General features: G+C 33.2%; 1 protein-coding gene across 1 annotated transcript in view; it reads right to left on the bottom strand.

Moving 5' to 3' along the window:
• ttyh2l (tweety homolog 2, like) overlaps positions 1-15,993 on the bottom strand; it is a 102,990-nt gene that overhangs the window by 72,245 nt on the left and 14,752 nt on the right. Inside the window, 1 exon segment of the mRNA NM_213256.1 lies at positions 12,877-13,049. Within this exon segment, the coding sequence (NP_998421.1) occupies positions 12,877-13,049 (173 nt within the window).

Below are 15,993 nucleotides of genomic sequence, written 5' to 3'. Positions count from 1 at the left end.
TTAGTCACTGCAGAAGATGTAAAAAGAGATGAACATAACGGTTAATCACAACCATCTGACATAATTATTCCAAAAAGATGAAAGACAAGTTAGTGGCATTAGATATATGGTTAAATTCAGTTACAGTTATTAATGTTCAGTCCTTAGTACAAAAACAAGTTTTACGGTTGAATGCTACATTTTAAAAGAGACTGAGTTAATAACAATTTAAGGGTGCAATGGAGTGCTTTGAAATGTGCATTTTTGTTTGATGTGTGATGTCATTTCAATTGAAAAATGAAGACAGTTTGTTTCTCTTTGCCAGTGAGGTTGGTTGAGCTTAATCTCAAAAAATAAAAAGCACACGAAAAGTTTCTTGATGGGGGCAGGACATGTCAGAAACTAGAGAGCATTTGATCGATCTTAAGATTTGATGAGAAAACTGAAGAATAAGGTGGCATCAAAAATATAAAAAATGTATCCATTTATCCATCCATACATGCATCCATCCATCCGTTCATCCATCCATCCATCCATCCATTCATCCATCCATCCATCCATCCATCCATCCATCCATCCATCCATAAATCCTTATTTGTTTAAGTGCAGGTAACAAACTGCAAGTTTTGGATGTTTATATATTCTTGATGAGAATTTTACCTCTGTTCGGGAGCTCAGTAACGTATTCTGTAGATATTCGTAAGACTAATATGCAAACACTAACCATCTAAAAAACTGTTGTTAAGATTTCACTGGAAATTTAATAAATGAGAGTAGGTTTGTTAGAATTTAATTTTTATTTTTATTTTTTTTTAACTTAATTTTTAAATTATTTACATTATGTGGTCTAATGAATTTGGTAAGCGCTGCATATATAAAACAAACCAAAACACAAAAACAAAAAGCAAAAAATAAAAAAATAAAAAAATAAAAAACACGCACCAAAACCATACAAAGCAAAAATCAAAGCAAGACAAGATCAAAACAGCAAAACAAAGCAAAAAAAAATAAAAAATAAAAAAATAAAAATAAACAAATCTAAAACAAAAAAAACAAAACGCAAAAAAATAAAAAAAATAACATAAAAAACAAACTTAAACATCCAGTTATTTCCAATGGCGTGTACATATATTTTGTATGGTTACATATAGACAGGTTAAGGGTTAAGCAGGACATTATGCTAAGCAGCATCACGCCACAGCACTTAGCTGTTTCTTACTTTGTCTCGACTTGGAATGTTAACACAATCACGACGACTCAAACTTTTATGACTGTCACAAGTTAAAGCTGTTCCCTCTGCCAATTCAATTTAGTGCTTTAAAAACACTGTTCTCTTTTACTGACATTATGAAAAGCAAACAGTGCTAGCAGAGTGTTAACTCTCTTAATTCTGGAAGTCTGACCCTCTGCAAGATCAATTTAGAGGTCCTTGAGGGCATGAATCGAGTTTCCATTCCATTCATCCTGACTTCCTACTAGAGACATATTCCAATTTCCAGATCCACATCCTACCGTAAACATGATTAGACCAACCAAATGAATGTATGTGAGGTTTGAGTCACAGTTGTGTTTCTATAATGTTAAAATATGATTGTTGTTATTTTTGTATTTTCAAATTTACTTTCACAAGAATGGCAGAAAAAATGTTTTATTTTACATTTTAATTAAAATGCTTATGTATTGTATATTGTATGCATATATATATATTAAGGGTGGAGTCGAACCCAAATACGGTATTCGGAAAGGCACGAATAGCGTGTTTTTACGAATACTTATTTCGAACAAATACTTGAAAAATTATTTGTATTCGGGAGCAAGAAAAACACTATATCAAAAAGCAGCGTTTCCTCCTGAGACCACAGTGCATGCCCGCGTGAGTGAGAGAGAGAGAGAGAGAGAGAGAGAGAGAGAGAGAGAGAGAGAGAGAGAGAGAGAGAGAGAGAGAGAGAGAGAGAGAGAGAGAGAGCGAGTGAGACGCTCAGTCGGAGGGCGGGGCGGAGGTGTCTGACACAAGCTTCTCCACAGATACAGACAGAGAAGGCTCGGCTGAGCGAAAAAAATTCTTATCTGCATCACTATTTTTGTTAAATAGATTTTTGTACCTTAATTGGGTTCCAGATGCAGTTTATAAACTTGTAGCAGAGTTTGATCGGGATCGGGAAGTTTGCAATCGGGTGCTCTGTTTACGCAACGTTAGCTCTGTTAGCGCGGTAATTTAGACAATAGTCTGTTGACAGAGTAACGTTAACATTCTTTTATAAAGGTTAAAACGATGCTTTTGCAGTTGTGTCGAATAGTATGCACTTATGGGAGTTATATGGTACGTCTACATTACTGTCTTTTGCAGACAGCAAGATATATGCTATAGGCTAGTTAACCTTAGCATAGCTTCCAGTCACTTTTTATTAACTTGAAACTCCTCAAATACATTTGGGCACCCGAATAGAAAAAGAGTGAGACTGCTTCTGAGCCATTTCTTGGTCCTCCACCAGTCAAAAAAAAACTTGATGTTCTTTGTGGAAGAATTTTACAGTCAGTGGTGCTGCAGATAAAACAAACTGATACTGTAACGTTATAATGTGTGCAAAAGTGAAATCGGCAGAGATATTAAACATCTGTCAACATCTTCTATGCATAATCATTCATTTCTTTTCGGCTAAGTTCCTTTATCAATCTGGGGTTGCCACAGTGGAATGAACCACGAATTTATCCAGCATATGATTTACGCAGTGGCTGCCCTTCCAGCTGCTACACAGCACTGAGAAACATCCATACACTCTCTTTCACACACATACAATAGGGACAATTTAGCTTACCCAATTCACCTGTATTGCATGTGTTTGGACTGTGGGGGAAACCGGAGCACCCGGAGGAAACCCACGCCAACATGGGGAGAACCCAGTCAGGGCTCGAACCAGTAACCTTCTTGCTGTGAGGCGACAGTGGTACTCACTGTGCCACCGCGCAACCTTCTATGTAATGTATTATCACATGCACTAAAAGCATCCTCTCCTGATACTGTCTGTGAACCCCCCACAAGCATCAATCCACTCAATCAGCACAGCTATGCTCTGCTAAATCCTCCACAAGCACCAAACCATCAACACAGCCACATTCTGCCCCAGCAAGTCAGTTTCAAACATAAAAAAAAAAAAAAAAAAAAAAAACTTTGTGTCTGTTTTGTGGCTGGCAGATGACAATAGCAGGGCTGTATCTTTTATTATTATATAGAATACTTTTGTTCTGCCAGATCCCCCAGGCAGGGGTTTATTTAGATTTATTTAGTTAATATTAGTTTTTGGAATTCTGTGCATTGGAAAGAAGTTCTTTCAGAAGAAGAACAGTTTTTTGAAGTATTATTTGTTTTTATTCTGTCTATTCAGTGTCCTTCAACAAGAACGGTGGTGGTGGGGTTCATAATATTCACAATGGTATTTTATTAGTTGTTGGTTTAACCATGTATGAGATAATGGCTTCTATGTTATTTTCTTTTCAATGACATTTCTTGTCACATGTTCAAAAACAACAACCAATATTGCATATCTATAATTTATATAATGGGTATAATTAAACAATACTTTTACTATAATGTAAATTAGAAGTGTAATAGAAAAAATATATATTTTTGCGCCATTTTGAATTTTACTCGGATACAAATACAAATACAAATACAAATACTTTTCCCCCCTTAACAAATACAAATACCGGCTGCTCCGCACATCCCTAATATGTATATATATATATATATATATATATATATATATATATATATATATATATATATATATATATATATATATATATATTGTGTACATGGGGTATTTCATAGAAAAAATAGATTTAATTGGTTGAATGTAACACTTCAGTAATTTCCTAATTGCTCGCAAAGTGCTTTGTAAAAAGTAGTAGCTGTTCTCACTAATAAAATTAAGTGCAGCTAACTCCTGAATTATGAATAAGTGTGTTCACCTTACAATGTTTAAACAAGTAATCCCAACTTTTTAGCACATTAAGTTGTTAAACTAAATAGATTAGAGTAATTTTAACTTCAGTAATATGTGTTTTTAACTTCTGAGTGGTCATGTGTCAAAAGCATGTTAATGATAGAGATGAGGGAACTGAGGAAACCAGTGGAAGAATTAAAGCTTGAGTAAAAAAAAAAAAAAATCTAAGAGCTTTTCAATTATTTGATGATCAAAATGTATAAATATATTAATATAAATAAATTGAACATGTATATAATTATATAATAATTGATGTTATGAAATATTTATTTAATAATAAAAAAAAATAAAATAAATAATAAAATAATAATAATAATAATAATATAAATGTTTTATTATTTTTATTTTATATAATAATAATAATAATAATAATAATAATAATAATAATAGTTGTTGTTGTTGTTGTTGTTGTTGCATTAAACATTGGTCAAAAATTCCCTTGTTATAAAGCGTTATATATATATATTTTTTTGCAGTAGGAGGATGCTATATACTGCAATAGATTATCGTCTCACTGCATGAAAATCGCTGGTTTGAGCCTTGGCTAGGTCAGTTGGAATTTCTGTGTGGAGTTTGCATGTTCTCCCCATGTTTGTGTGGGTTTCCTCTGGCCGCTCTGGTTTCCCCCACAGTTTAAAGACATGTTCTATGGGTGAACATTGTAAGCTAAATTGTCTGTAGTGTATGTGTGTGTTTGTCCTCGTCCTCCTGGTTGGGGGTTGAGGCTAAATAAACCTCATAAAAATGAAGAAACATCAATATGGTGCGGCTAAATATCAACTTCGCATAAATGGCCCTGGGAGTGAGTAAGTAAGGTATTGGTTTTTGTTTTTAAGTAAATGTTTTAGTTTAGCTTACTTAACAATTTTAAGGCAATCGGTTTCCTATTTTCCTAGTAATGTGAACACTAATAAGAAGTTATTATAATTAATTATTTTGAGTCAACAGTTGTGAAGTTTACTTTATTCCGAAGTTGTAATAGAAACTGTTTTAAGTTATGCTCACTGCTTAGGAAAAAAAAAGAGGAAACCAATTGCTATAAAGTTTCAAGGTCAACTAGTTACATTTTACTATGTGCAGACTCAAAATTTGCTTACACAACAAATCAATTTAACTTGAGAGTATTAAAATTAGCTATTTCTCCATTTTTATAGTGTTTTTAATACTTCTTAAAAAACATGTAATTTCTCTTCCTAATGACAGGTGTTCTAATAAATTCAAGCACTGAATTTATATTTTTCTTATACAAGTATATAACTTATTACCTAATTACAAAATTAAATAAAAAAGACAAAACACAAAACAAGATAAAACACAAAACAAAACAAAACACAGAACAAGATGAAACACAAAATAAGATGAATCACAAAACAAGACGAAACACAAAACAAGACGAAACACAAAACAAGACGAAACACAAAACAAGACGAGACGAAAAAAATATCAAAACAAGATCAAAACATTTGTTTGTTAAAAATTTGTTAAAAATTACAAAACAAAAAACATGAGAAATGTTTTCGTGTCTGATAACAACAGACAATACATTAATCTTGTGACAGGTGTGTGAAGGTTAGCATTGAATAAATTCACACAACATATCCGGCTCGGAGAGAGCAGAGGTGGAGGAGGATTCATTTTCACTAAATTAGAATCGAGTTTCTGTCTTATTTCCGGACAATTTGAGCTGAAGGCAGCGGTTCATGATCTGATTTGCATCGTCATTTTTAAAGATCAAGAAACCGCAAGTAAGGTCACAGAATATCTGGCTTAAAAACTAAAAATATCTCTTCATTTGCAGCTCACATCTCACCCATGAACATGCCACATAACAAATCCAATCCAAACACAGCATATTCCTGAGAAATAATACTAATATCCTGCATCAAGTGTCACAAGCTAAAAAAAAAAAAATCATTGCATTCCTAAATGCCATTTTAACCTTTTAGTACTCGATCTTGTGTGACTTGCGTGATATTTTCTTTCTACATTGTAAAAAGTGATATTTTGTGAGTAAGTTACTTAAAGTGAGTAAACCAAATGCCTTAAAAGCAACAGGTTGTCAACTTAAAAATAAAGTAAATTAAGCACATAACTTAAAACTTAAGCTGACAACTTAATTTACATAAATTCTACAACCAAAAGCAGAATCTAAGAAAGGTCTAGTCCTTTAAGTGCAAAGATGGGCAGAGGATTTTCAGTTTGCCAACACAATTTGAGAAGATTGTTTAAAAACAATGCTACTCAAAGAAAGATAGAAAGACATTTGGATATTTCACCTTCAACAATGCATAATGTAATTAAAAGATACAATAAATCTGGAGGAATTTCAATGTGTAAAAGACCAGGGTGCAAGTCTAAGCTAAACTACTGTGATATCCGATCCCTCAGGTGGCACTGCATCAACACTCATCATTCATCTATGAGCGATATCACCACATGGGCTTAGGACTACTTTGGCAAACCTTTGTCAAGTACCATAATTTGTAGTTACATCCACAAATGCTAGTCAAAACTGGATTATGCGAAAAGAAAGCCCAATGTTAAAAGTGTCCAGTCATTTTCTGTAGGCTCGGAAGCATCTAGGATGGACTATCACACATTGACAACATGTACTTTGGTCAAATAAATCAGTATTTCAGGTATTTTTTTTGGAAGAAATGGACACTGTGTGCTGTGGACCAAAGAAGAAAATATTCATCCAGATTCTTACCAGCAACAAGTCCAAAAGCCAGGATCTGTCAGGGTATAGGGTTGTGTCAGTGCCCTTGGCAAATGTAACTTGCACTTCTGTTATGGCACCATTAATGCTGAAAAGTGCATAGAGATTTTGGAGCACAAAATTCTGCTTTCTTTTCCAGAGAGACCTATGCATATTTCAACAAAACAATGAAAAACCACATGCAGCACACATTACAAAGTACTGGCTGCGGAAGAAGAGGATATAAATACTTGACTGGCCTGCCTGCAAACCCGAGCTGTCTCCAATAGAGAATGTGTAACGCAATCTCATGCCAATTCATAACTTTTTTATTAAGTGGCTAATTTGTATGAATTCGTATGATCTAATTAGTACAATTTACTCGTCATCACCCAATGACGGTTGGGGTTAGGGGTGGGGTTGGGTGCCACGTTTTCTTTTTAAAATTGTACATTTTCATACAACTGAACTCGTACAAATTTGTACGAATTAGCCACTAAACTGACAAAATGTAAAATACTTATGTTTCCTTGTGAGATCAGTACTGTTGCCAACCTTAAGACTATACCTGAAAGACTTCATCTTTTTTGTGTCTTCAATAACTAAAAGTTGTTTAAGTGTAACAAAAAGGAATGGCAACATTACAAAGTGGTAAATGTTTTAAGATGTTCAAGAACCAACATTGTAATATGTGTTAATTTTGAAAAGAAACAATACAAATCATGAGGAACACATTAATTGATGTTACATTGTCTTCAATTGAATACAAGTCAAAGTAAATTTGGAAATCACTTTATTTCTTTTTTAATTGCTTTTTCCACACTTTCCCAAATTTTTTTCTGATTTGGGGTTGAGTCATGTTTTACAGTGTCCTGTGCAATATGATAATAAATACTGTATTGACAAAATAAAAGTTTATTATTTATATCGTGGTGAGTTTGTACCAAACAAAATACATTGTTTATGGCAATATTTCATTGATCATTTGCATAACCAATCTGGATGCAGGAAGAAATATGAATAACAGAATGGTGGATCAAGTTGCAAGCTTCAAAGTACAAGTTTACATTTTGTACATTATTGATTGTTTTATGTTGAACCTGCAATGATTATTTAAAAAAAGTGTTTTATATTTCTATAACATATTAATTTATATATCTACATTCTTAATCAAATATTTGCCCAGAGATTCTGCCAAAACTGAAATAGTCATCCATGAATGAGTACATATTTTAGCATATACTTGAAAATGTCAAAAAATAAATAGTCCTTTCCATGTGGTCAGTATAAACATGTGGTCAATATGAACTGAATATATTGTGATATACAGCTGAAGTCGAAATTACTAGCCCCCTTTGAATATTTTTTTTTTCTATTTTTAAATATTTTCCAAATTATGTTTAACAGTGCAAGGACTATTTCACATTATGTCTGATTATATATTTTATTTCTATTGGAGAAAGTCATATTTGTTTTATTTTGGCTAGAAACAAAGCAGTTATAATTAAAAAAAAAAAAAAAACATTTTAAGGTCAAAACTATTAGCCCCTTTAAGTTATATTCTGTCCATAGTCTACAGAACAAACCATCTTTATTCAATAACTTGTATAACTACCCAAACATGCCTGGTTGACTTAATTAACCTAGTTAAGCTTTAAAATGTCACTTTAAGCTGAATAGAAGCGTCTTAAAAATATATATTATAAAATATTATGTACTGCCATCATGGCAAAAAAAAAAAAAATCAGTTATTAGAAATGAGTAATTAAAACTATTATGTTTAAAAATGTGTTAAAAAAATATTTTGTCCGCTAAACAGAAAATGCTGAAAAAATTTAGCAGGGGGTCTATTAATTCAGGGGGCTGATAATTCATGAGAACATGCAAACTCCACACAGAAACGCCAACTGAGCCGAGCTCGAACTACCTACTGTGCCACTGCTTCGCCCCGATTTGCCGTATCACCTTGCTCTTTTTTTTTTTTTTTTTTTTCAAATTTAGATGACGCTCTAACTGATCCAAACACTAAACGTTTAGGGCCCTATCATACACCCGTGGCGCGTGGCGCAGTAGTCTTTTGGTAGTTTCAGCTTGGCGCAAAAGTCGTTTTGAGGCGTTGGGCTACGCTGTTTAAATAGCAAATGCATTAGCGCTCATTTTTGCGCCCATAGGCGTTATGGTCTAAAAAGGAAGGCGTTCTGAGGCAGACCGCTGGCGCGTTGCTATTTTGAGAATCTATAATAGATTTATGATTAGACCAAAACAAACCCGGTCTAAACACCGGCGCAGAGTTGCGCCTCGCTTACGCACTGCTTAATACGCACAAGAGAGCAATAGGCAAATATCTTTACATATGAAAAAATGTCAATATATTAAGGATATATATAGGATATAATAAGAATAGATATAGAATATAAATATAAAGGATTAAAATACTACAAAACATTATTTTCTAGCCTACAAAAATATGAAAAACCACTGCTTTTAGGTTTTCTTCATCTTGGGAGGCTTTTTCAGTTCATTCATAACAATTTGCTTTTGTATAATGTTATTATTATTAGCAGTATTATTTATTATATCCATATTTATGTTTGTTTTATTAAAAACAACCTTAGATTTGCCCACCTGTCAGGTTTTAGACCATATGGGGCACAGCATGTGTTTTAGGATATAACTCAGGTTTTTGAGCACATTTTGCTATTATTATTCATTTATTTGTTTGCTGGAAATTAGAACTGAATTTAGAAATAGTTTGGAAACGAATATTTGCGCTTAACAAACAAAATTATTTATTTATAAACTAATTGATGTCTGTGCGTAAAGGTTTCCCTATCCAAGAGCGAAAGTGAAAGTGATCCATTATCTCTCATTTTCACGCAGTAGATGCTCTGTTTAACAGTTTTCTGTTAAAAAAAAAAAACTGTTAACTGTTTGCTTGTGAAATGCTAATTTTTTTCCACTTAGACTTACTTTGCGTCCTGTAAATAGCGAATGCGCTCTTGGCGCAACGCAGCTGACTCTTAAAGGGAATGGGAGATGAGATTCTAATTGGTTTATTCTCAAAACACACCTATAACTCATTAAGAAAATAAACTCAACCCTTTTAGACCATGCGCCGCAGTGCAAGGCAGATTCCCCGTCCTTAAATTAGCAAAAACGCATCCTGACACGCCCTAAAAGCGTTTGCGCCCTGCGTTTTGCGGTCTGCGCATGGACCGTCAAAATAGAGCCCTAAACCATGAGTTCTATTCTCATGAATGAACTCTCATATAAAACCCTTTTGATAAAGAGTTATACAAATAAAGGTAATGCAAGTGAATGTGATTTGATATCTTTGGTTCAGTTGTCTAAAATAAGTAAAAACAATGTGATTCAAATGAGATGAAATGTGTGCCATGATTAAATTATGTTCCAACAATGAAGGTATTGTTTTTGTTTTATAAATGCATGTGTGTATGTTTGGATCACATTGACCGTTGACAAAATGACACAAACTGTGAGGAGACCCATGATTTAATAGTTTACAAAGTTAAAAACAGTATTATGCCCTGTTATTCATAATTTAATTTACGCACAATTTGTTATATCATTATAAAGATAAACATGTTTAATTGAACACTATAAATGAGAAGGACTTCTCTCCTCCTCAATCTCCAGGTCTGAATGCAGACAAAGTGGATAGCAGTGCAGCAGGTCTCCTGCCCTATCTATTGACAAACATAGGCGAACAAAACGATATAGGCAATGTGTCTGAATGGTAACAAACTCAACTGATAAAAGACAAAGTCCGCCATTTTCCAATTCTCGTAAAGCTCTCCTGACAAAAATACTTTCTGCAAATCACTAGCTTTGCTGCATCGGCACTGGCAGCATTGTGCAAAAAAACATGCATTAAACCCCATGGATCAAGGATACAAACACATACAACCCTACATAAATAGCTAAATACTGCATGCCATGCGCGGACGCAGTCTCACAGTAAAGCATTTGCAGTCATGAATAATTAAAAAAGCAGGGTCTTCTCATAGTATAAGAAAACTCTGTTATAAATAATAATGAGAAACTGACATGTCATCTGGACAGGCAGATCGGTGCTACGTCACCGATTTTGATCCCACCCCAAAAAATAATTTTATACCCGGACAATAAAATTACCTGACAAAATCTCAAAAGTATCCAGTTTTTCTCACAATTAAAGCTGACAGGGGCAAATGTTGTCTTGACTGATGCTCAACACACACAAAGTCTGTACTCACAAAAAAAGTACTCAAGGGTTTCTGGAACCGTTACCTTCTGTTTTTGGCCCTAAAAGCAGTTTCAGAGTGAGAAAAGCTGTTTCCTGAAATTCACAATGGCACATTGTGCAAACTCCCCCAGACCACTTTGTTTTTACTTGAAACTTGTTAAATCAAAAAGTTTAGAATAGTCTGTACTTTAAGGGCTAATACTGCCAACGATACATTGCCTATTTGATGTGAATTTAATTAGAACTACAAGCAGGGATAAAAGTGTTAAATTACAGACATGGGGATGAGCAGGACCAACAGTCAAGGCTTAGATAAAGATCTTTGAATGACTGTTGAACAATATCTAACCTCATGGACAATATTTACACATTACAAAATTTTGTTTTTCGTGTTATATTCCATGTTAAAAAGCAATGAGAAGATTTATAAAGAAGTGTTTAGACATTAACTTCTAAATGCATAAATATGCAAAGATCTGAGGAGTCTTCTATGTATGTAAGACTTGTGAATCGCAGATTAACCTACTGCATTAATCTCATCCGAAAGGTCATTAAATATGAATGAACTGTGCGTGATGTGGTGAGAAGATTGACAGAGCATGTAACTAAGCAACATAACGATCCATTAATGAGGAAGTATCCACCAAGCAATTTTATGTTTAATTGAGGTCTAAACATAGACGGCTTGGCTAAAACAAGGCTAATTTTGAGCTGTCAAGCATCTATACTGTACATCTAATGGCAGGTCAAAACAAGACTAGTCATGAAATACAGACAAAAGACAAAATACAGATTTCACTTGTGTAGTCATTCATTCATGTGTACTTGATGGCTAGTCTAGTTTTGGTTATTTGTAGACGTCTATAAGATTTTTACTGACAGCCCAAATTTAGCCTTGTTTTAGTCAAGCGGTCTATGTCTATTAGACATCTATTAGACTTCTTTTAAACACACAAAATGTTTGCTGGGTAGTTTAGTTTATTTGTTTACAGGCGCAATACAATCAATATTACTGTAAAATGTGGCTAGGATGGCAACCTGAACAAAATAATTGTCGCCTATCCATGTTTTAGGATTGACAAACAATAACTTAACTTCTGGTTATTCGTTTGGTATCAGAAGTGGGTTAGAAGAAAGGCAAAGATCTCTAGATTGTGCCTATTTTATTTGTTCGTTCATTAATTTTCTTTTCAGTTTAGTCCCTTTATTAATTTGGGGTCGCCACCACAGCATAATGAAGGCTCGAACCAGCAACCTTCTTGCTGTGAGGTGACAGCACTACCTACTGCGCCATCACGTCAACCTCCGCTTATTTTACCAAAATAAAATATGATCATGTCTTGATGTTTGATTATTTAATTAGGACTGTAAGGTCTGACCTTGCTTCAACAAAAGTCTTGTCACTTAACAAAAATAATGTACAGTATAGAATATAAAGTCATGGTGCAGTGGGAAAAGAATTAATTTTGTGTATGACTCCCATGAGCTTGGAGGACTGCATCCATACATCTCTGCAATGACTCAAATGGCAAAAAAAAGCATTCTCGCAGAACTACCAGAGTTCACCAAGATTCTTTGGATTCATCCTTAATGCCTCCTCTTCCATCTTACCCCATTCTTGCTCAATAATGTTCATGTTTGGTGACTGGGCTAGCTAATCCTGGAGCTCCTTGGCCTTCTTTGCTTTCAGGGACTTTGATGTGGAGGCAGAAGTATAAGAAGGTGCGCTATCTGGCTGAAAAATATGTCCTCTTCTGTAGTTCGTAATGTATGGGGCAGCACAAACGTTTTAATATATATATATATATATATATATATATATATATATATATATATTATTAGGACACAGTGTTACACTAAACATAGCTCTGATCTATAAATAAAACAATCCCCTCTGTGAGGTGTGAACAAACATCCTGTCTGGTGTAAAACAAAGTAAAATTGCTCACCATATGACCAGGCCAGTGATCACAGCTGCCCACGTGACGCAGCAGGTGTCAGGTCTCTTGACTTCCTCATCCTCTTCCCTCTGACAGCAGCACAGGCAGGTCAGATAAACAGACAGAAGCAGGAGACACAAACCCAGAGCCACCGCAGAAACACAGGCCAGGAAGACCAGAGACTGCAGATCGGCAAAAAAAAAAAAAACAAATAAATAAATATATATGATTTTCTTACTCTAGCCATGATGCAGTACAAGGAGCTCAAAATGGACTCGAAATAGCATTTTTAAAAGGCTTAGTTTACAAAATTTTTTTGAATTAGGTTATTGATTACTTTTTAATTCAATTCTGAGACCTCCATTTGTCTTCAAAATACAAATTAAGATTTTTATTTTTATTATTATTAATATTATATTTTTTTTATTTTATCTTTCTTAATTGACAACAAGGTTCTCGATTCATTCAAAGTCCATAATAATATCTATCTAAAAGCACCTACAAAACTGTCCATAAGCCTTAGGGCTGCACAATATATAGTTTCAGCATCGATATTGCAATGTGATTATTCGCAATAGTCACATCTTGGGCAAACACAATGTTGAGTCTGGACTTTAATTTATAATTTCGCATGTGCTTTTGGAGACCTGTGACCATGTGAGGGTTTTAAGAGCATTCATGCCTCAGAAACTGGACAATTTTTAACTTTGACAAATTAATAACAATTTAATCGTTTATAAAACGAAGATTGTGCAGTATTATTTTTCATTAGATTTTTCAATTTCTGTATACCTAAATACAGTTTGACTAATCAGAAAACAATCAACTGCTGTTTATTTAATTGGTATCATTTTTTCTTAATTGAATTTATCTACACTTGTAGATTGTTTCTTTTTTTTTTTTACTGTTCTTCCCGTCAGAATCATCAGAAATCAATTCATCTAAATTAATCTAGTGAAATTGTATTCATATTGCAACATATATATCTGTGAATAAAAAATAATGCAATGTTAGATTTTTCTACTTCTGTGGTTTAAATGGAATATTATCAAGCTATGAGAATACATTTGTGGGCATTTAAAACTGAAATAATACAGTATTTTTAACAGTTTCCTTAGAGTCAGTATATTGCACTTGTTCACAACCACTGTGCACTGATGTTAGACATTTGCCAAATATTAAATAATTGAATACATTGTGATAATAAACATAGCGAATATAGATGTTGTGGGCACTTCAAAATATTGTAAATTATTATTTGTTATTTAATCTTTTAGTGTGGTTTCAAGAATCTTCACATTGCAGTGGTGTTCACAATGGTGGCAAATGCTTAGTATATATTGTATTTTTTTTAATTGTATATATATATATATATATTGATCGATACTAATAACCAATATCTATTTACATTTGGAGGCAGATAGCTGATATATTAGCAGATATATATATACATATACATATATATATATATATTTAACACTTTTTAACATTTTTAACAAAAATAAACAAATATTTTTTTTGTTTGTGCCATCCACTATTCAGCTGTGCGGGTGAATGATTTGTTTTCAGTGGAAAACAAGGACTGTAATTGTTGTATCACAAACCTCTGCCATATATTTGCTATTTTTTTTTTTTATATGTCATAATTTTGAGGATTATGTCTTGAGCATCTGTTTTTTTTCCTTTTAAATGAGGTTTAAATGAGGGATTGTTTAATAAGCAACCCATGCCTGGAAAATACTCCTTTAGATTTAAAAGAAAATACCTTAATATTAAAAATAAAATATACATTTGATTCTATCAATGTCATAGATGTCAGCAAGTCTTTATTGATTTTGACATACAGTAAGATTAAAAAAAACATTAAAATTAAGATTTCAAGTCACATGTGACTGCTTTGGAAATTAATACATGTCGCAGACGTCACGGTATAACTGATCATCAATGAACGTGCAGTCATGCACATTTGTTAACAACAAAAAGTCAAAATTTTATCAAGATAAAAATCGCATGATCTGACATAGTGACTTTCATACCCACCAATAAAAAATATGTGATCTGATGGGGGCTTAAATGATGTATAAATCAGAACCAGCATGATTCTGAAGATGAAATAAAGAGTCTCAGGGGATTAGAACTACATGAGGGTGAGTAAATAATCATATTATTTTTAATCTGGGTGAACAAACCCTCTAATCATGTAACTTTTATATTAAAGTTTAAGAAACTTGTAGTATTTCAAGTGTGTAGTGTTTCTTACAAATGGCATGAAACACTGGTGTAGCATCAATAATACAGGATTTTTAGTTATTTGCATATCTGTGTAACATTAGTGGGTGTGCGTATGGCTACAGTTCCATAACACTACGCTCAATTATTTCAGTTATTTTAGAGCAAAAAAAAAAAAAAAACTGGATAAGATATTAAGAAATTAAAAACATAAGTTTTAAAGAAAGGAACCTGACATTTGTCTGAAACAGAACATTGAAACAATGTCTTGGTAACTAGGGTTTTCAATAGCCATATTAAGTAAAGTAATTTACTCAATGATTCACTCAATGGTCCATTGAATTGTTGAAAAGAAAAGTGCACTGAGTCATTCAGCTACACATTGCATCACCATCCTCTAGTCTGCGTTATAATAACTCAATGGCCTGTCATTAATTATGTCATGTATAATATTGGAAAAGTTTGAACCAATTTTTAAGCTGACATTATAAAGAGTAAAAGCAGGCAAAGCATTTCTAAGGAGTCTAACAGCACTGAAACTCCATTTAAAAGGGCTGTTGACACAAATGCTTCACATTTACTTTGAATGAAATGATGTCAAGCGTTATTACAATGAAATGTGGTTCCACCGAGTAGCACTGGGTCAGCTGCTCATGGTGGAATTTGACAAACCTTTTCAATCAGATTGCTTTATGGCAATATACCAGTGCGAATGCTAGCCAATCCCATACAAGCAATAGCAGAGAATAGGGCTGCACGATTCTGGCAAAATTGTGAATCATATATATATATATATATATATATATATATATATATATATATATATATATATATATATATATATATATATATATATATATATATATATATATATATATATATATATATATATATATA

The sequence above is a fragment of the Danio rerio genome, chromosome 3 (assembly GCF_052040795.2).
Source record: "Danio rerio strain M-AB ecotype USA chromosome 3, GRCz13ab, whole genome shotgun sequence".
Lineage (NCBI taxonomy): Eukaryota > Metazoa > Chordata > Actinopteri > Cypriniformes > Danionidae > Danio > Danio rerio.
The sequence above is the reverse complement of the archived record's forward strand: the minus strand, read 5'-3'. Positions and strand labels throughout refer to the sequence as shown.